The 19,833-nt window shown below is 36.1% G+C and overlaps 9 protein-coding genes across 9 annotated transcripts; 7 read left to right on the top strand and 2 right to left on the bottom strand.

The window, feature by feature from the left end:
• Positions 1 to 9: 9 nt before the first annotated feature.
• On the top strand, positions 10 to 1,074 carry FDP41_010078 (uncharacterized protein; the record flags this gene model as incomplete). The annotated part of the gene is made up of 1 exon (XM_044700337.1): positions 10 to 1,074. One exon carries the CDS (start codon positions 10 to 12, stop codon positions 1,072 to 1,074), a length of 1,065 nt encoding a protein of 354 aa, XP_044556571.1.
• Positions 1,075 to 1,725: 651 nt separating this feature from the next.
• Positions 1,726 to 7,358, top strand: FDP41_010077 (uncharacterized protein; the record flags this gene model as incomplete). Its single annotated transcript, XM_044700336.1, has 4 exons — positions 1,726 to 2,921; positions 3,106 to 3,122; positions 3,211 to 6,422; positions 6,588 to 7,358. 4 exons carry the CDS (start codon positions 1,726 to 1,728, stop codon positions 7,356 to 7,358), a joined length of 5,196 nt encoding a protein of 1,731 aa, XP_044556570.1.
• A 358-nt stretch (positions 7,359 to 7,716) lies between these two features.
• Positions 7,717 to 8,664, top strand: FDP41_010076 (uncharacterized protein; the record flags this gene model as incomplete). The annotated part of the gene is made up of 1 exon (XM_044700335.1): positions 7,717 to 8,664. The coding sequence occupies one exon, from the start codon at positions 7,717 to 7,719 to the stop codon at positions 8,662 to 8,664; it is 948 nt and encodes a 315-aa protein (XP_044556569.1).
• A 270-nt stretch (positions 8,665 to 8,934) lies between these two features.
• On the bottom strand, positions 8,935 to 10,086 carry FDP41_010075 (uncharacterized protein; the record flags this gene model as incomplete). Its single annotated transcript, XM_044700334.1, has 1 exon — positions 8,935 to 10,086. One exon carries the CDS (start codon positions 10,084 to 10,086, stop codon positions 8,935 to 8,937), a length of 1,152 nt encoding a protein of 383 aa, XP_044556568.1.
• An 833-nt stretch (positions 10,087 to 10,919) lies between these two features.
• FDP41_010074 (uncharacterized protein) lies at positions 10,920 to 11,366 on the top strand (the record flags this gene model as incomplete). Its single annotated transcript, XM_044700333.1, has 1 exon — positions 10,920 to 11,366. One exon carries the CDS (start codon positions 10,920 to 10,922, stop codon positions 11,364 to 11,366), a length of 447 nt encoding a protein of 148 aa, XP_044556567.1.
• A 314-nt stretch (positions 11,367 to 11,680) lies between these two features.
• Positions 11,681 to 14,239, top strand: FDP41_010073 (uncharacterized protein; the record flags this gene model as incomplete). Its single annotated transcript, XM_044700332.1, has 1 exon — positions 11,681 to 14,239. The coding sequence occupies one exon, from the start codon at positions 11,681 to 11,683 to the stop codon at positions 14,237 to 14,239; it is 2,559 nt and encodes an 852-aa protein (XP_044556566.1).
• An 88-nt stretch (positions 14,240 to 14,327) lies between these two features.
• Positions 14,328 to 15,154, top strand: FDP41_010072 (uncharacterized protein; the record flags this gene model as incomplete). The annotated part of the gene is made up of 3 exons (XM_044700331.1): positions 14,328 to 14,404; positions 14,480 to 14,541; positions 14,592 to 15,154. The coding sequence occupies 3 exons, from the start codon at positions 14,328 to 14,330 to the stop codon at positions 15,152 to 15,154; spliced, it is 702 nt and encodes a 233-aa protein (XP_044556565.1).
• A 234-nt stretch (positions 15,155 to 15,388) lies between these two features.
• On the top strand, positions 15,389 to 16,558 carry FDP41_010071 (uncharacterized protein; the record flags this gene model as incomplete). The annotated part of the gene is made up of 1 exon (XM_044700330.1): positions 15,389 to 16,558. One exon carries the CDS (start codon positions 15,389 to 15,391, stop codon positions 16,556 to 16,558), a length of 1,170 nt encoding a protein of 389 aa, XP_044556564.1.
• Positions 16,559 to 16,675: 117 nt separating this feature from the next.
• FDP41_010070 (uncharacterized protein) lies at positions 16,676 to 19,049 on the bottom strand (the record flags this gene model as incomplete). The annotated part of the gene is made up of 5 exons (XM_044700329.1): positions 16,676 to 16,996; positions 17,061 to 17,455; positions 17,530 to 17,564; positions 17,651 to 18,026; positions 18,149 to 19,049. 5 exons carry the CDS (start codon positions 19,047 to 19,049, stop codon positions 16,676 to 16,678), a joined length of 2,028 nt encoding a protein of 675 aa, XP_044556563.1.
• Between the last annotated feature and the right edge of the window lie 784 nt (positions 19,050 to 19,833).

Here is a 19,833-nt window from a genome sequence, read left to right as displayed (position 1 = left end):
AAAACAAAAATGAATGAAGATCATCATGATGACAATCAACAACAACAAATCACAACACATGTGATCATGACCATCACGGATTGGGAATACCTTTCTATTCATCACCACCAAGATGATTTGTTTGGCAAATTTAAAGAAAAGATGAGATCATCCAGTGCTCGGAAATCATTTTCTACGGATTTTAAACATGTGGCGACTCTGGGTAGAGTTGAGATTTCTGGATTTGGAAATGATCTATTTGATGGACCATTTGATGTGGCCATTTCTTACAACCATCATTGCGTACTAATTTCTGATATCAATAATGATAGGATCAAAGTGTTTGATTTGAAAACGAAAGAATATAAAACTTCCATCCAATCTATTTCTCCAATGCCTAAATATTTGTGCATTGAGGAGTCATTTGATGAAAATAAGAATGATGCATTATTGTTTGATTGTGATGATGGCGATGCTGTATATAAATATGATTTGAGAAGATTGATAGAAAATTCTTTTGAAGAACAGAGAGGAGAGGAACCATTCGATTACATCTGGAAAACAACACATACATTTTTGTCTGCTCAAGGAATTGCTGTTTGTAATAACAGAAAAGAAGTTTTTGTTTGTGATTGTGAGAGTAATTGTATAATAATTTTGAATTTAAAATCTGGAGAATTTATCAAGAGAATCGACGTGGATAGTCCAAGAGGTGTTGCCATCAACAGTTACGGAGAGTTATTATTGGTGAGTCAAAAGCATCCATTGAATCGAATTGAAATTTTGAAAAAGACACCAAATGAAGAATGGACTCGAGTGACAACATTTGGAAAATATGGAAAATCATTTGGAGAATTGAATAACTCATTGAAATTGTTGTTTGATGAGGTTTCGAAAAACATTATTGTTTCGGATGGTTGGAACCATCGCGTACAGATTTTTCGACGTGATGGCACTTTTGTGACCTCCTACGGAACCTATGGCTCCGCTTCCGTCAACCAATTCAAATATCCGTGTGGCATTTGTTGCAATGAGCTCGAGGGAGAATTGTATGTTTGTGACTGTAGTGCCAATGCTGTCCACATTTTCAAGTAGTAGTGGTTCAATACAATCCATCTTGTCAACCTAGGTCGACAACAACAAAACCATTCGTGTGGTTCATTTTCACACCCAAACAAAAATTCAGCCCATTCGCATAAAATGTCATTGTGTCAAATCAGCCATTAGGAAATTGTATTCCGTTATCATTGACCATCATCATCATGTCTTTGATGTAAATATTTCTTTGGACAAAGATTGACTCTTAGGATTGTTTTTCAAGCATTATTGACACTCAATGATGGAGATCACAAAATTTCGGTCATCCCTCTTATGAGGATTTGACCATCCCAAGCAGAGAGAGGTCCAAAGTGGAGTGTGCTTCCTTTCATCCCATGCACTCCTTTTTCCCATCACCATACCCTCTCTGGTGCACTATAACTCCCAATTAGGCTCATCTTACTAAGGCGGGCAATATGAGCTTGCAAGTCCTAAAAATTGTCGTGTTCGGATTCCATTCGAGAGAGAGAGAAAACCCCCAAACTCGCCTGCGTTTTGAATCATTATTTTAGAGTTCTCGTTTGATATCAAACGTTAGAATTGAACAAACGAACTTCTGGAATTGATTGGAGCCTATTATTCTCGTCGTTTTGATTCCTCCCAACAAACTTCAAATATATTGTTGTACATTAATTCATCATCATCATCATGTCAGACTCGGAAGCAAGCTCGAATAAGGAACGAGAGGACATCAGTCTTGGAAATCCAACGTTCTTTAAGCCTGTTCACCAAACAACCAACAATTATAATCCTGCTGGACCCTTATCTGCGTACTCTTTCAGTGCTGCTTCCTCAATACACGCTGGTGGTACTGGCCTGAATTCCTTCGGAAAGAAAGTCCTTTCCAAAATACAAGAAGTGGTTGCTTCCACGCTGATCGTATTGGTCGATTCTAAAAGCAAACAGGGATGGAAAAGTTACTTGCTGATATTGAGCTTGTATATTTATGCTTGGATTGGTTCTCTTGTGATTGGACTTGAAGGAGAATATAATTTTGGACTCTATGGTGCATGGATATGGAGAGTATTCAATTATTTGGTGAACTTTTCAATGTATTCAATTCCATATGAAGCAGCCATTGCATTATCATCGATATGTATCTTGCTTTCCCTTTCAGTGTTATGTCTATTTCTCTATACTTTGAGAGTTTATCATAAGGCAGATCGTTCCATCAAGAGTGTTCAATCATTGATGAGAGTATTGGGAATTATCATTTATTTTGGACATTTAGTGATGACTTATTTGATGACTTCCTTCATTGATTGTAATTATTCAAGTTCAGTCACTTTTGATGGTTTCAGTGATCCTCAAAAAGTTTTGAATCGATTTCCTTATTACATGTGCTTCTCTTCGAGCAATATTGCATTAATTGTTTTGAATTTTTTGGGAATTATTTGTTTAATTCTGAGCACTATATTGTGTAGTTTTGTGTTGGGAAATAGTCATATTCGAAGTGAGACACCTTTCATTGTTGACAATTCATTATTCATTGGAAGTGTTTTGGTCATTTCAGAGATTCAAATCACATTGAATGCAATCATTCCAAATTCTCTCATGTTTGTGAAGAGTATTATTCATATTCTTCTCTCATTCACTCTCTTTATCATGCTCTTGTATTTACTTCCATATTATAGAAGATTTGAAAATTCAATGATTGGTGGTTTATGTTTGGGAAAGACTTTCATTTGTGTATTTCCTTTAATTTCATTTCTTGTCAATTCAAAGAATGAATGGGAAATGGGCTTAGCATTTGCAACTTCATCCTTTGGAATGTTCTTTATTGGTTTCTTGATTGGATTTTTAATTGTTGAAATTTATACAAGAGTTGTTTACAAGTTGACAAGGTAAGTGAATATCAATGCTCTGCAAACCCTAAACAATTCCTTCTTTTTTAACCACAATATATTATTCTTAACCGATTATTTGAATATATTTTTTGAAACCATGCATGCTTTAAACAATTCCTTCTTCTTTAACCACATACTTGTATTTATTCAATACATGATCCAAATCAACAACATGACACAGATTCACAATCATGCAAGGTGTGGTTGAATGTGCAGTGTTAATTATTGATGATGGTTTTTCACCTGAAGAACGATTTCAAGCAATTAAAAACTTGTTTGAAAAAAGAAGCCATTGCACTTTTCAAAGATATGGAAGAGAGAAAACAAATTAGAAATTTGGAATTATTTCTTAAATTTTGCATGCTTTCAGGAAATGAAGGAAATGATGATACATTTGGATTTTCAGATAAGGATATGGCTATTTGTATGATCAAATCAGTCTCTCAACACAAAAGATTTCAACACAAAAATCTTCTCGTTTCATCAAGTTTATTATGTGCTTACTTTTGGGATATGGATCGTCAAGTGACTTTTCAAAAACCACCAAAATCTTATTGCATTTCCTCTCTTGAATATTCTCAAACACTTTTGAAAAGAGTGAAGAATGAAAAGATGGCATTATTATTGAGTTTCATGTTGAAAGAAAAATTGAAACAAATTCAAGATTCTCTTCGAAGAGAGAAAGGTGACTCAAAAGATTTTTCAACTTTATTGGACATGTCTGAAATGTTGAATCGACTTGAAAAAGATACTCAAACCATTGTTCAATGTAGAAAATTGGTTTGGAAAGAGTTGATGAATGACACTGTGAATGAAAATCGAGTGTTAGAAATTAATAGAGCTGCATCCACTCTCATCATTGAATGTGAAGAAACTTTTGAAAATTTAATGAAACTCTTCTCTGAAGATAAGAGTGTGTTGAGATTGTATGCCAGATTCAATGAAGAGGTTCTCTTCAACACTGAGAAAGCTTCTGAACTCTATCAAGATGCTCAAAGTATTGAGGAGGAAGACTCCAAAAGAAGTCATGACAAACCAAGTATTGTATCCTTGGTTAAGCACTCAACAGGGCTGTTGCGAGCTAGTGCTGGTTCTATGTTATTGGAAAGCATTACACGAAATATTGGCAATAGAATAACGCCCCTATCTCAAACAGCTAACAATGCTGGTAGCGTTAGCAATAACATTCACCTGTCCAGCCTCAAAGGTGGGTCTAAAGAACTTGTTGAGGATTCCAATCAGCTTGATTTGACCGAAGCTGGAGAGAGCCCTGAGATGAAAAAGGAGGCAATGTATAAGTCAACGATTGCAACAGCTGAAGGCAATCTTCTTCCTTTTTTTATCATTCTGACATTTGGTACAATACTTGGCGTGTTATTTCTAGCTAAGGTTGTGTTGGCCCTTGTGACACTGAATACAGCCACGAGAGATTTGAACACAATTCAAAAAGCATGCGCTCCATCAGCTCGATCTCTTGCCATTATTTCTGACTTGAGGGTCCATCAAATTGTGACATCCCTCTTTGGAACATATACCACATTTCCTGTATCCCTATCATCGCAGGGAATTAACAATATGAGTGACTACGATAAGATTTATCAAGAAAGAATTTCTTTAGCTTTAACAACCTTTAATAATCTTCAGTCAATAGCCATGGATGGAAAATTAGACTCTCACATGTCAATTCAGTATTCTAATGACTCATTCCTGGTATATTATCCAGAAATTCCACATCAAAACTTTTATGGCCAATATCTCCATCCTCGCCCAAGGAATGTCAGTATTTCTACTCTTACTAATTCCTTTTTACAACACGCAGTGACACTGAAGTCTCTGAAAGGAGATGATTTTAATAGGACTTTACTCACAGACTTTCTTTTGATGTATATGTGGCACAATCGAGATACTTTATCGAAGAACTTTGCTACATTTTGTGACCAAATATCCGAGGTTGTGAATGATACTGTGACCACTTATCAAAGAAGTTTTGTCTATTACTGTATTGCATCTCTCATTACAGGTTGCATCCTTTGCCTTGGTATTGCTTCGCTTCAAGTTTATTTTTCATTCAAACTAAGAAAAATTGTTAAACTTTTCGAAAAATCGATTCCAAAAGAAGCCATTGGAAAGATTTATCATGCAATCAAAGCAAATGAGCAAGAATCAAATGTTAACAATGGAATGTGGCAAAATCCCATGTTGAGAAACGCAGTTTTAGTGATTCTGCTTACAGCTATATTTTTGTGTTGTTCCATTCCTATTTTATACATTACCATCTCCACAACAAATAATGCAAACAACATTATCGAAAACATGCAGGGTTCGGTAAGGGTGGCCGCATCAGCCCAAATAACATCACTACATATTGGAGAGATTTATGCTTTTGGAATTTTAAGACCCAATACATATGCTATGAATTCTGATCTGTTACTGAGTCAGGAAGAAACTCAAAGCTATCATGAAGGTATTGATACTTTAACAAAAACTCTAGAAAGTAATTGGGATCGCTTAATTTTTGGTAGTGCGGGCAGCCCTTCTCTTGTTGGAAAATATTTGGAAATAGATGCTCTTCTCAAAGGTCGAAATTGTACTCAGCTCAATATTACGTCAACTACGACCTGCTCTGGCCTGAATGACTTGGTTCACAGCTTTCTCTTGAAATCCATTGAAATTAATGAAATCTATGCCGCCGTTCAAAAAGATGTTACCAAAGTATTCGATCAATTTTTTACAGGAGTATATCAAGCTTGTAATAAGCTGACAGATGGAATGCTGAATTTTATGGAGGTTTATGTTGCAAGTGTACAGAGGGATGATAGTCAAACTTGGACAATTATTATTGGTGTTATTGGGCTGGTGTTTCTTCCAATTATTATTAACATGTATGTGAGAGGAACCTCAAAACATTTTTCAGAAATGCAATGTTTGAGAATGATGTTGAATTACGTCAAGGTTGAAAACATTGATGCAAAAGAACCACTCCGGAATTATATTCTCTTCCATCAGCTTGAATGGATCAAACAGAGAAAGTCATCAAGGAGAGAAGATGACGACAAGGTTCGAAATGTTCTCAATGCGACTGTGGATGGAGCTCTTTTGTGCAATCAAGAATTTGAAGTGGATATTTACAATCCATCTGCACAGAGAATGTTTGGAAAGAATATGAATGAAGTGGTGGGTCTTCCTCTCTGGAATTTATTTGGACAAGAGAATAAGGAAAGAATTCAAACATCATTGCAACATTTGAAAACAAACACAGGAAGTATTGCAAGTGGTGAAACGCTGGAGATTGATTGTGTGAGAAAGAATGGAACTCGATTCCCAGCGAAATTGAACATTTCATGGACCACTTTTGATGGAAAGGCAGTCTTTGTATGTTTCATCAAAGATATCACAACAGAGAAGAAACAAAATTCTCTTCTTGCTGAAGAAAAGAAGACTTCAGAAAATTTATTGAGAAATATTTTACCTGAATCAGTGGCGAAAAAATTGAAAAATGTAAGTGTTTTTTTGAAGTCACATCAAAAGAGATACATATTTCATGATTTTTATTCATTTCTTTTTATCATGATTTCATTCAAATTTTGAATTGATTGATATATTGTTGTCATGATTTCATTTTAATTTTGAATGGATTTCAAATGTTGAATGATTCAAAAATAGGGAGAGACATTTATTGCAGAAAAACTTCCTGATATTACTTGCTTCTTTTCTGATATGGTTGGATTCACAAAACTTTCAAGCAGCATGAATGCACATCAAGTGGTGAAAATGTTGGGTGATATTGTGAATGGATTTGATTCATTGACTGACAAGTATGAATTGGAAAAAATCAAAACCATTGGAGATGCTTATTTCTGTGTTGGAGGATTACATCAAGCAAGTGATCATGCAGAACGTGTTTTGAGATTTGCAATAGAAACCTTCAGAGTGGTGAGAAATTACAATCAAAAAATGATTTTGGAAAAATTTTCAACAACAGGAAATGATTCAACCACATTGCCAACGAATAATATGAATACTACATTCATGACACCATCCAATAGTACAAACAATTTAATACCCTCATCCATATCCTCATCATCCATTGTTTCCCTCAATATTGATCAGATTCATCAAGTGGATATTCGAGTTGGACTCAATACTGGTGCTGTGGTTGCAGGTGTGATTGGCACTAAAAAATTTGCTTATGATTTGTGGGGAGACACAATTAATGTTGCTTCCAGAATGGAATCCACTTCATTGCCTGGAAGAATTCAAATTTCACGTTCCACCTATGAAAGAGTTCATGATTTGGATTTGCAATTTGAAGAACGAAAAATAGAAGTGAAAGGAAAAGGTGTCATGCAATCGTATCTGTTGAGTGAAAAGGCACATGAGAGAGCCGTGTTGACCACTGAAGAAATTGAGGAATTGTTAGAGACGAACCATTAAAGATGTTTCGAATCTCAAGGCCACACTTGAACTTTCGGAATTGCCATCGCCACGACACTCTCTTCAAATTGTCCAAAAAAGTAATCTCAATCTCGTCTCTAAACATCCCTTCATTCTCTTCATGCATTCATCATCCTCAATTCCGATCCTTCCTATTCCTTTTCCGATTGAAGGAATGCTCATCGGAATTTCAGAGTGCATCATCAGACTTCACTTCCATGAATTTTTTTTAGAATTTTTCGAGCGGAAACGTTTTTGTGCGTTCCAGCACCCGCAATAAGAGCACAAATCGAAAAAAAAAAGAAACCACTTGACTGACGACTGACACTGAGTGTTCCATTCGACAACAACTTCTAAAATGTTCACAATCAACTTTAACGTTTACATTCCTGATCCTGTCTTGAGCCGAACGGAACAGCAACCACACTCTCCCACACCTTCCTTTTTCATTCCCTTCTTTGTTCCATTCTTTACTGTTCCTTCACAACAACCATTTCAACAACAACCACCATCCAATGCCTCCTCCTCTCAACAATCACAACACACGCATTCTCCATTCTTCATGATGGATCCTCAACAATTCTTCTCCAATATGGCCAATCAATCCTTTCAACAATATCAACAAGATCAAATCAATAAGAAAACTCCCACTCAACAACGAGCCATTGAGGAATTACCAAATTTCAAATTAAGTCCCTTACGAAAACAAATTATGAGCGATTGCAATACTTGTTGTAATGGTGGAGGAGAAGACTCAAATGAAATGTGTCAATCCTGTGCTGTGTGTCTTTGTGAATTTGAAGAAAATGATCTTCTCACTCGAATGCCATGTGGACACGTCTTTCATAAAGATTGCATTATGCCATGGATTAAGGATCACAACTCGTGTCCAACGTGTCGCTATGAACTTGCGACGGAGGATCCCGAACGAGAAGCTGCTCGTGTGAAAATCATGAAAGATCGATTTGGAGGTGAACATGGTTGTAAAGTATTTGAAATTTCAAACAAGATTGAAAATGTGTTGAATAAGGTCGATGCCTTTGTGACGGAATATCGATCAAGACGACCACAGGAATCTGAACATTCTCACATCAATGACTATTCAGAATCGATGAAAAATCAAGATTTGCGAACGCTACAACGATTGGATGGTGAATTGATGAATTTGACCATTGAGTTGGATAATTTGGAATTTCAAGAGAATTCTTGGGTGAAGAAGCAACGAAAAGCTCAAATTGTGAAAATTCAATGCATTTTGCGAGTGATTGATCAACTCAAAGAAGAAATAAATCAAACTTGTCTGTAAATAACCTCATGTAAACAACATTGATCTTTTTGAAAACGATATTATTCATTTCCATTTCTGGTCAAATTCATCATCACCTTAATAAATGTCTCTTCTTCAACTGCCCATCGAGAACTGAACAGCTGTCCAGTGTTTGTTCATTTCTCATCGGTTGTGAATTCTTTTGGTTTTTCATGGTCATTGATTCAACAATTGTTTGAGCATGATTGAGACTCTTTGTAGCTAACAATCTTGATGTGGAATGTGCACGTAGGATCTTCACAACACGTATTACAACACCCTAAAACACATTCTGCACAAATGAACAATCTCAACGATATAAGTTCCTTCTTTCACCTTAAAACCGTTACTTTCGTATATTTTAGCCAAGATAATACACATCACGGTACGTATGTCGCGTATTAAGGTATGATTTCCATTAATGTCTTCAATAATATCACCAATGTAGGTTAAACGATGATGGACCATATCTTTGATATCTTCATCTGAATGGTTTAATCCATAGATCATGGCATCATGAATTAATTTTGCTTTTGTTTTTTGTGTCATGAAATGGATAGGCAAGCCAAGAGAAGACCGCTTGTATGCTCGTCGTTTCTTACTTTTTTCAAACAATTGGGAGAGAGAAATTCCTGTCTTTTCACGATATATTAAGGAAACATAGTATCCTTTTTTAGGATGTGTAAGGCTTGATTTGATTTTGCGATATTCATATGTATCAGGTAATTGTTTTTTAATGTCGTCTGCAATTTTTGATTTGTTAACCTTAAAGAAATCTTTGTGCTCTCGCATTGCTTCCTCAATAGCTTTAAAAACCATATCTTTGACTTCATCTGTGAAATAATTTGGTAAACCTTGTGGTTTACTTGGCTGTGAATTGAGACGATCATTCATTTCTTGAACTGATTCAAGTGTTTCTCCCTTCCTCTTTTTATCCAATCCATTTTGTGACAAATATAAGCCTTTTTCTCTTAGACTGTAATTTTCAGAAATTTCCCGAAGATCAGTATGGTGTTGTTTTGGTCCTTTAACTCGCTCTTCTTGCTTGACATTGTTGAATTCATCTGTTGTCATTATTACATAATCTTGAGATTGCAATTCCGAAATGAATTGATGATGCAAATCTTTTTCTTTAATGAAATTCCATAATTTAGTGACGACATCATGCTTGCCTTTATCACTATAATTTTTGACATCATGATCACCCGATGTAATTTTCCACAATTTCTGAATAGGCCATCCTTCAATAATATTAATCGAGTATTTGCTGTCTTTGATAGAGTAATTATGATGATTTTCAGTCAATTGATTTTGATCGTTGAAGTTTTGTTGAACAAAAGTGATTGGAGTGTTGTTGGGTGTTTGTTGTGTTGTTGGTTGCACAGTGAGTGATTTCGTGCAAAAGTGCTTTCGGAAAACCATTTCTGATGTTCAAAGCAATATCGTGAAAGTGAGCCTGTACATCCTGGCTCGGCACATTTGTGGGCATGGGTGTTGAAATGTCGATGATTAGAATTGTTGTTGCATCATCTCAGTACTGTTGTCATCACAATATTTTTTATTGAATCTTTTGCAGGAAGATTCGCAGTGATTCGATGTGATTCGCAGCTGTAGATTCGAAAAAAAGATAACCTACCCGAGATGTCAGCTAACACAGATCATTTGATTATTTCTAAAATGACCTTTCCTTCATAATGGTTACTATTATGCTTGGCGATTCGTTTTTCTAAAGAGAAGAAATATAAGAAGGAAATATAAGTTAACTTCCCATATTAACTGGCTGATATGAATCCAAAGATGTGACCTGCAGAAGCCAAAAAAAGGATGGCTGCTGACTTCCAGAACTTTGTATTTTGGAAAATATCCGTTCTTGCATTTACAAATTACTGAAATTACCCCTTGGGGTAATCTTCTCCAATTGTCCTTGAGATTATTTTCTCAAATTGTTCTCCAATTAATTTAAACATTTAATATCTTTCTCCACAGAGAGCATTCGTTTAAAAAAGGTGTTACTAAAATGAGTAATTTACATCAATGAATTTCCATTAGCTCCAATAAAAACGCTACATCATTACAATCTTTCTCATTTGACAAAAACCTTGCATTAGCAAAGGTCTGAATTGTAAATGCTCCTAATAAAATCATCAGTATAAAGTGTGGTTAGACCAACAATTATCTTCTCAATTCGTACCTTAATTCTCCAATCAATAAATTGGAGAGTTAGAGAAGCAACAAGAAATAATCAGCAGCGAAAAATGGACCAACAAGTCACTCTGAATCCTCAAAACCTAATGACAGACAAGAAAGGGGAACCAGAAACAGCACCCAAAATCACGGCATGTCAAAACTTGAAACCAGTGAAATTAGTTGCTGGGAAGGATTTTCTTCAACCACAACCATTAACTTACTTTGACCCACCACGGGTAAAACAAATAAGGGGAACAAATATTGAATGTATTTACTACCAAATCATGCATAATGGACCAATACCTCGGTATCAATACCCTATCGATATTACTAGGGCCATTCAAAACCGGAGCGTGATCGATTGTGATGTGACTGATGTGTATGAAACCGATGAAGTATCTGATCCCAAAGTTCTACCAGATCAATCAAACCCACAAAACACATTGTTATGGTTTACAATGAGTGATGGTTCCAATAGAAAAGGGGGAGCGTGTATTATCCTTTTCGTAATTTAGGGGATTGTTTTATATCTATCAAGAGGATGCCGACTTTCGTCTTAAATATTTACCATCTTCTTGTTTTCTGGTTATATGGAAGTTTTAAACTGATTGTTGCCCTCTTCAACTTTTAATAAATTCTCCTCTTTAATAAAGTTTAAAACAATTCATTGAAATCACAATGTTTAATTAACAAAGAAGGAGTTATGCTCGCTTCGGTTCTTATCGACTGATCAAACTTTGAACCTTATATCCAAAAACCTAACCTCATGTCGACTTGCATGTTCCGAGTTTATTTCCATATCGAGTCAAATTCATCATCACCTTAAAAAATGTCTCTTCTTCAACTGCCCACAGAGTCGCTGTGCAGTATTTGTTCATTTCTCATCGGAGAGTTATTTGACAATGACCGTGATCGGGAACAAGCCAAATTGAAACGAATCTCACATCGGAAGAGTCATCAATTATTGAGTGATCATCAAAATGATGTTTTGGGAGAAATTATTGGAACATCCCGATTTTCATTGAATGAAATGTTAAGCCTTTTCTCATTGAAATTTACATGTAAAAAGATGTTTCAATTTGTACATGAGAATGAAGCCTTGTGGTTTTCCATTGTTTTTGAATTTCCAGGAATTTTCAATTATCAGAGTCGGGTTGAGAGATCTCGATTTATGAGTCATCTGATGATGCATCAAGAGGAAGAATCATCATTATCGGAACACTTTGAGAATAGGAATGAAACGGTTATTTCCAATATGCATGATGACATGTTCAATGCTTTGGAACTAATTCATGTTTTGTGTGATTGTAAAAAAGTTGTGAAAAGATTGTGTTTGAATTATTCGGCAGAGGTGCTGAATTTTCCGAATGTTTTGGAAAAGAAGTTTCAATACTTGAATTATCCTTCAACTGACACGCGTAGTAATAATTTGCCAATATTTGATTGTAAATTGTTATTAGAGTTTTTCGCAGAAACATTTCCTAATATTCAAGAATTGTTGCTTTTCCAACGAGCGGGTAAGCTTGGAGCAAGACCAAACATATCGAGCTCGTTAAATATTTCTGTGAAAAAAAGTTGGAAGAATATGAAACATATTGCAGTGGATATTGTTTTTGAAAATTGTGTACAATTGTTAGTCGCACACCTGTCATCATTGGAGCGAATCACATTGGTAAATCATCAAAGCAATTTTGGAATTTTTGTAGATGTTTGTCGACAATTAATTGAACAAGGAGTTTTCACATCTGACAAATTGGTTTCAGTCGAATTAATGGGCTCCATAGATTCAAAATACTTCCACACTCTCCACACCATGTTCAAAAATTTCTACGGTGAACAGAATTATTCCAAGTATATTTCCAAGTTTAGATCGTTCAATGTTTTGCAGCTTAGTCCTTCCCATGAAATTACCAACACACATTTTACGAGTTTAATCTCTAATTTGGTAGATCTGACATTGGTTCAATACCAAAGCGCTGATGTACTTGATTTGAGTTCTTCCTCATTTCCAAGTTTAAGAATTCTTAATTTGAAAGGATGTATGCAGGATTTAGTGTTGAAGGGCATGCGAGCTCCTGTTCTTCACTGTCTTCATCTTCGAATGTTTTGTATTCCTGAACGTGACACATTTTATTCGCTCGCTCATTTAACTCTTGATAACTGCAAAGGTTCAGATCCTGAAAGTTGGTTTGCACAGCACGAGGGTTTACGTACTTTCAAAATTATTACCTCCAATATGGTTCATGAACGCAGTGCAGAATTTTCTTTTAGAGATCATCCTAAAATTGAGTCGATCCGTGTTCAAGGATCTGAGAAAGTGGAAATCATGGATTGCAATTCTCTTCGAAACATCCAGATTGAGAATTGTAGAGATGTGAAACTGTTGCTTCCACACGGTCATTTATCAAGTTTTGTGCTTCATGACGACATTGAGGCCATGTCAGATCAATGCATGTTAGAAATGGACCTCGAACACTGTGCCACGTTCATCGTGAGCACCAACTACAAGAGAACATTTATGTTTCATCAAAGGACAACAATAGATCATCTCATAGTCAAGGAAATGCACTTACTCAGCTGTCACCAATTTGATGATCTACTCACCAAACACACGATTACCAGATTCATTCAATTATCAAGTCATAATTCATTAACCTCGACCGAGAGATTCACGCTTTCATTAGTCTCAGGTCTTGCTTCTGTATGTGTGGAAAGAAAGCTTAAATCGAAAAATGGCTATGAAATAGAATCAGTGGAAACAACTCCGACATGTCTTCAACAACTTACATGTTTGGAGAGCCTTGAAAATGAAACTATTCGTAACGTAACGTTCCAGAGAGTATCATGCAATATCAATTGTGAGAATATCAATTTACTGTGCTTGGTACGATGTCAAAAATTTTCAATTTCTAAGAAAACTTTTGAAACTTTGAAATATTTAACAATTTCACATTTCGTAAGCACAGAACACCAACACTTGTCATTGCGTGACATGCCTCTTCTTTGTGAGATTAATGTGTTACATTCAAATATTCATTTTGAATCCACAACACCTTTCACACACATGTATATTCGATCCATGGTATTTCAATGCGCCTCACACATTCATCTCAAATATTTAACTGCTCCCAAGTTACTACGATTGATCATTGAACGCGACGAAATGTTTTACTCTTTGTCAAATAGTGGCATAGAAGATGCTGTTATTTTGCATGAATTACATTGTCCATGCTTACTGGTTAAAATTATTCCAGCATTTTTTGAAAAGAAAAATTGTTTCATTCAATTACCTTTTATGGAAAAGAGATCCAAAGTTGATAGAACAAAAGACAGTATCGATCCCACCGTCACTAGTGACGGCCGTGGTAGTAGTTGTTTGATCATGTGAATATGTTCATGCCATGTCGCTCCTACAAGACTGAGATGTCCTGACATTTTGTATGAACAATAGTACAAAGTTTCAAAAAAAAAACAAAATGTCAGGAAAGACCTCCTCTGAGAATTCATATGGATCAGTCACCAGATCATCTCCTTCTTGGTGTCGTACATATGGGTAGGTGTTGATTAGCAATAGATCATCATCGCAAACGATCACAATCTATGCATTTGGAACTTGTTGATACAACAGAGTGGGAGTTGTGACATCTTTCATTGTTGCATCCTTTTCATTCGGAATGGCTGCATGGGGATGTAAGTAGACAAGTGAAGAACATCGATCGAAACAACAACCTTCAAAAAAGTTTACATTTATGGAAAGAATATCAACAAAATGATCGATACAGACACCTGCATGGCCCAAACCATACTCAATCTACTTCTCTCCTTCTGTGTTGTGACTTGTGTTGGAGCATTGTGTTGCATTTTCGCTGTCATTCTTTCAATTTTTGATGCTTGTGCTTTCCAAATTTCCCAAAATGGAAAAGAAGGTTCTGCCACGAGTAGTAGTGGCAACAACAACAACATTCGACCTTGTTTTACCATTTCCAAGATTTGTGTGGCAATACTTGGATGGCCCATGATTGGTCTCTTGATTGCCATTGCAGTGATGACCTATTCTAAAAAGTGTAAAACAGAAGCACGAGATCTGTATTCCATGCTTCATGTTTTTCTAATTACACAATTGGTAACCATTCCAGTGGTGCTTGTGTTGGCAATGTGTGTATCGTGTTGTGCTCAGTGTTGTTGCTCTGATCATGTGAGGAATGGAAACAACAATCATTATAAGGCAAACTCTGACTCGAAGAATGAGTACTTGTTGCTGTCAGATAGCAGACATGAAGTGATTGGTGGAGATTATGAATAAGAACAACGTGCTCAAGTTCACACACACATACAACATGAACCTGCCAGCTGTCAACCAAAAAGGCAAAGAAAATTTCGTGAGTTAACGTGTTCTAAATTTCACAAAGCATGTGAAAATGTGTTGGTTCGTGAATTTACTTTTAATTTTCATCAAGAAAATAATTCTCTCATTCTTCCACTTTCCCAAGGTCCTGTGAGTGCGAGTGACATTGAGAATCTCCAGAAAAAGTTTGGCATGAAACTGCCATACCTTTTGAAAACTTTTTTAAGCTTAACTGATGGAAGAGAGCCATGGCATAACACATTTATTCATTTTTCGAATGTCATTAGTCCCATTAGTGAGTGGAAACTATTGACAAGAAACGTTTTACTCATTGGAAAAACACTCGATTCCAATATTCAATTACTTGTCAATTCTAAAAATTTATTCTTTTTGAGGAAAGTCAAGGAAAATTCATTGGAACGGTTAAAGTTTAAGGATTGGATTCAACGAAAGAATTTTAGTTTTGAATATATTCATTACAACATTGAAGCTGTGAATAAGCGAGGTGCCACCAATTCAACACTTCTTCCTTATTCTTTCACACATTTCACAACCATTCCAAATTGTTGCAAAGCGAAGAAAAATATTGTCAAATCCATTCTGAGTCAGAAAGGTTTATTATTGGAATTTGTATCTCCAGAATTAATGGAAGATGAACAAGTTGTGTTGTGTGCCGTAAAACAAAATCCAAATGCTTTCAAATTTTGTTCAGAGAGGATGAAAAATAATGTGAGAGTGGTATTAGAAACCGTTCGAAAAAGTGCCGATCTTCTGAAATATGCTGGAGATGTTCCAAAAAACAATCATGAGGTAGTTTTGACAGCAACCGCTCATTGTAAAGACACTTTAGAAAATTCGATTCGATTTGCAGGAGAGGCATTGAAAGCAGATAAGCAATACATGTTAAAAGTTGTGAATATTTGTGACATGGCGTTTAAATACGCTTCTGAAGAATTAAGGAATGATCCAGAGGTGACTTTACAAGCTGTGAAAAAGAGAGGATGTATCTTACAGTATGCATCGAGAAACATTCGACAAAATAGACATGTGGTACTGCAAGCCATTGAATGTGACGCAAAAGCTCTCAAATATGCCTCAGAATTATTGAGACAAGATCGTTCTTTTATTGTAGAAGCCATTCAATGCAATCCAAAGGCACTCGAAAATGCTCCTGATGCGTTCAGGAATGATCGAGAAATTGTTCGTCAAGCTGTTCAACGGGATGGACTCACATTGGCATTTGCTTCCAATGTGTTGAGAAATGATCTATCGATGGTTGTTTTGGCCATGACACAAAATCTAAATGCAATTCAGTTTGCTTCTAATGATGTTCAGTTTCAACTCAGTCAGCATGAGAATTAGAGACAAGAGACCTTTAAGTAGTGTGTCTTGAAAGCAGCATTCATCATTGCTGATTTATTGTTGGATTTATTGTCCAATAAAACATTTGGCACAAAATTCAAATCAAATTTGTGTGAATTATTCATTTTGATCGGCAAGTTTTTCCTGACTCGAATTGTCTGACAAGACTGCTTGATGCGTTTGCTGGTCATCCACAACCAAATCCATGGTTACCTCAATATCCAATCCATTGGACACCTGTTCCTCCGCCAACATCATTTGTTTGGCTGCCAAATTTCTATAGATACCGTCCTTAATTTGAATCAATTCAGCATGAGTTCCCTTTTCTCTCAACACTCCCTTCACCATGACACAGATTAAATCTGAATTAATCACAGTTGTCAAACGATGAGCAATACAAATGGTGGTTCTTCCTTTCATTAACACATCCAAAGCAGCCTGTGTGTGACATTAGCATTCACATTTTAAATTTACAATTTCTAACATTAAATTTGAAACTTACTTGAACCAATCGTTCAGACTCAGAATCCAATGCAGAAGTTGCTTCATCCAATAATAAAATTTTAGGATTTTGAAGTAATGCTCTCGCAATTGCAATACGTTGTTTCTGACCACCTGACAGCGACACACCCTTTTCACCTAATATGGTATCATAACCATTCGGTAAATCCATGATGAAATTATGTGCGTTGGCTTGTTTGGAAGCATTTTCAATTTGTTCTTGTGTCACATTTTCTAATCCTAAAGCGTAGGCAATGTTATACTTGATGGATCCAGAGAAGAGGACAGGTTCCTGACTGACAATTCCAATGTTTTTGTGGAGCCATGTTGGATCGAGTTCTTGAATGTCAACATTGTCAAGAAAGACTCTTCCCTTATTTGGAGTGTAGAAACGTTCTATTGTGAATTAATATTGACAAGATAATTGTTGTAAACAACATTGAAAACGCATTCACTTTCTAAAAACTTACCTAAAAGACCAACAAGAGTTGATTTACCAGAACCACTATTGTGTTTGTTAATAACCATGTTGTTCATATTATTACAATCGATGGTTCATTAAAAGTATTTGGAATGCTGTTTGACACTTACCTTGGTCCAACAAGAGCAACAGTTTGTCCCTTCTTAATTTCCAAACTGAAATCTTTCATGACAATGACATTCGATCGAGAAGGATATGAAAATTCCACATTTTCGAAACGAATATTTCCTTCAATAGATTCAATCGTTTTACCTCCACTCAAAGGAATGGCAGGTTCTCTCAACAAGACTTTCAACAGTGTCGTCTCACTGGCATAGGCCTTTCCATAGTGAGGGAAAAATGTTGCTGCACGAATCATGGCAACAACTCCAACAAACATCATTCCGAATACTTTAAAGATGGAGCCGAGTGTGGTACTTCCATCGGCAGCCTCATGTCCAGAATACCAAAAACTCAAAGCAATGGTTCCCCAGACAAACATGGCAGCTGTTGTGAAAATATTATGGAATTGTGAAAACATTTCAATAATAATACCAATTAAGGTCGCAAATGCCGTGCCATGGCGTGTCGATATTATCAATTGAAACAAATTTGCTTCAAAAACTTACCAAATGAAAATCCCATCGCATGAACAGTTCCCTTAAATACACCCTTTGCATTAATTTTGTATAAATCTTCATTAAATCTTTCCATTTCCTTGCTCTCTCCTGCCATCGATCGAATGGTTCGAATGCATGAAGTAATTTCATTAGCAACTCCTGCCGAATGTTCAGTGAGACGATTCACCTGTCTTGTAATCTTGGTCGATAAAAGTGACATGATGGTGTGTGAAACATAGGTCAATGGAGTGGTTGAAACGAGAATGAGTGTCATCTTCCAATTGGTAGTGATGGCCAAAATAAATCCAACAATGAATTGAATAATTTCTTGCATGAAGATGTAAAATTCGTTTGTGTAGACATCCTGAATCTTTGGAATATCTTCACTCAATACAACAGTCAATGCTCCAACTTTCTTAATGTCAAAAAAAGTCATTTCTTGCTTGGTCAATGCATCCATATATTCATGTCTTAACGCAGTTCCAATTCTGTGATTGGAAAGTTGAAGGAAAAAGTGATAAATTGCAAAAGCAGCCATACCACAGAATGTAATAATGGTCAATTTGATACACACTTGATTGATAGCTTCTGCCCGATAAGCAGCGTTTGAATTGGCAGCAAGAAATTCGTCAATCAAATCTCCAAGAATGTATTGACAAATAATTGGCAACACACCATACGACATGGAGCCAATGACTCCTAAAACGAGCAAGGTTAAATTCCAAAGTCCAATCACTTTGAAAACTTTCAAATGAGAAAAGAAGGTAATTTTGGGTTCTCTGTGGTCTTTGAGAGTGGCAGCATTTGACGATTCTTGAGGAGAAGTAGATGCTTCTTTTGAGTCGCCATTCATCTCCACATTTGCATGTGAATGTGTGGATTTTCTTTTCAATCGACTGACTGCTGGCATTTCGTTTGCGAATTGTTGAGCGAGCACGTCGTGGAGTTATTTTGTTTTGGGTGAGACGATCGGTGGATGGAATTAATCTCTCGCTATTTGTACTGCTAAACGATGAGAATGCATCCATAAATTGTGCGTCAAGCAGAATTTCTCCTTATTTGTCAGTTGGAAAACTTTTGGCTATCACGGACATGCATGGTTGGCATGGTTCACCACTACTGCAATAATGATATAATAATGATAGGAGCATTAGATCTAAAGATCTCAAAAGAAATGCATGATTTTGCAATAAATTTGGTGAAAAAGCTTTTCCGTACCTCATGAATTTGTCTATATTCGATAAAACAGGGCCGTAGTATTGCATGTGAACATCCCAAGAGGTCCCAACAACAACTCATGCACACTCACAAGAATCCTAGTGAGCATGCATTATCTGCAGAATGGCGACAATCGCATTTGGAAAATACGAATCCATTTTTTTGTAAACGGACTTTTTCCAAAATCTCTACAAACCTCTCAAGTGTAAATGCTCACACAAGAATTTCCAGAGTCACAAATAAAAAGCTCTCCATTTAAGCGATTGAGGCACAGGCCTTGAGGATTTCTGAAAACTTTTTCCAAACGAGATTTTCCAAAAGATGTTAGAAATTGCAATGTTGTTTCATTCCCGTTTTGTGAGTATTGGAAGAATTGGATACGGTCATTCCAGCTGTCAACCACAATCACTCTTCCCGTTGATTGCTCACAAACAAGATTACAAGGTTCAGAAAAATTACATTCTTTTTTGCCATTA

This window comes from Naegleria fowleri (assembly GCF_008403515.1).
Source record: "Naegleria fowleri strain ATCC 30894 chromosome Unknown tig74, whole genome shotgun sequence".
Lineage (NCBI taxonomy): Eukaryota > Heterolobosea > Eutetramitea > Acrasida > Naegleriidae > Naegleria > Naegleria fowleri.
The sequence above is the reverse complement of the archived record's forward strand: the minus strand, read 5'-3'. Positions and strand labels throughout refer to the sequence as shown.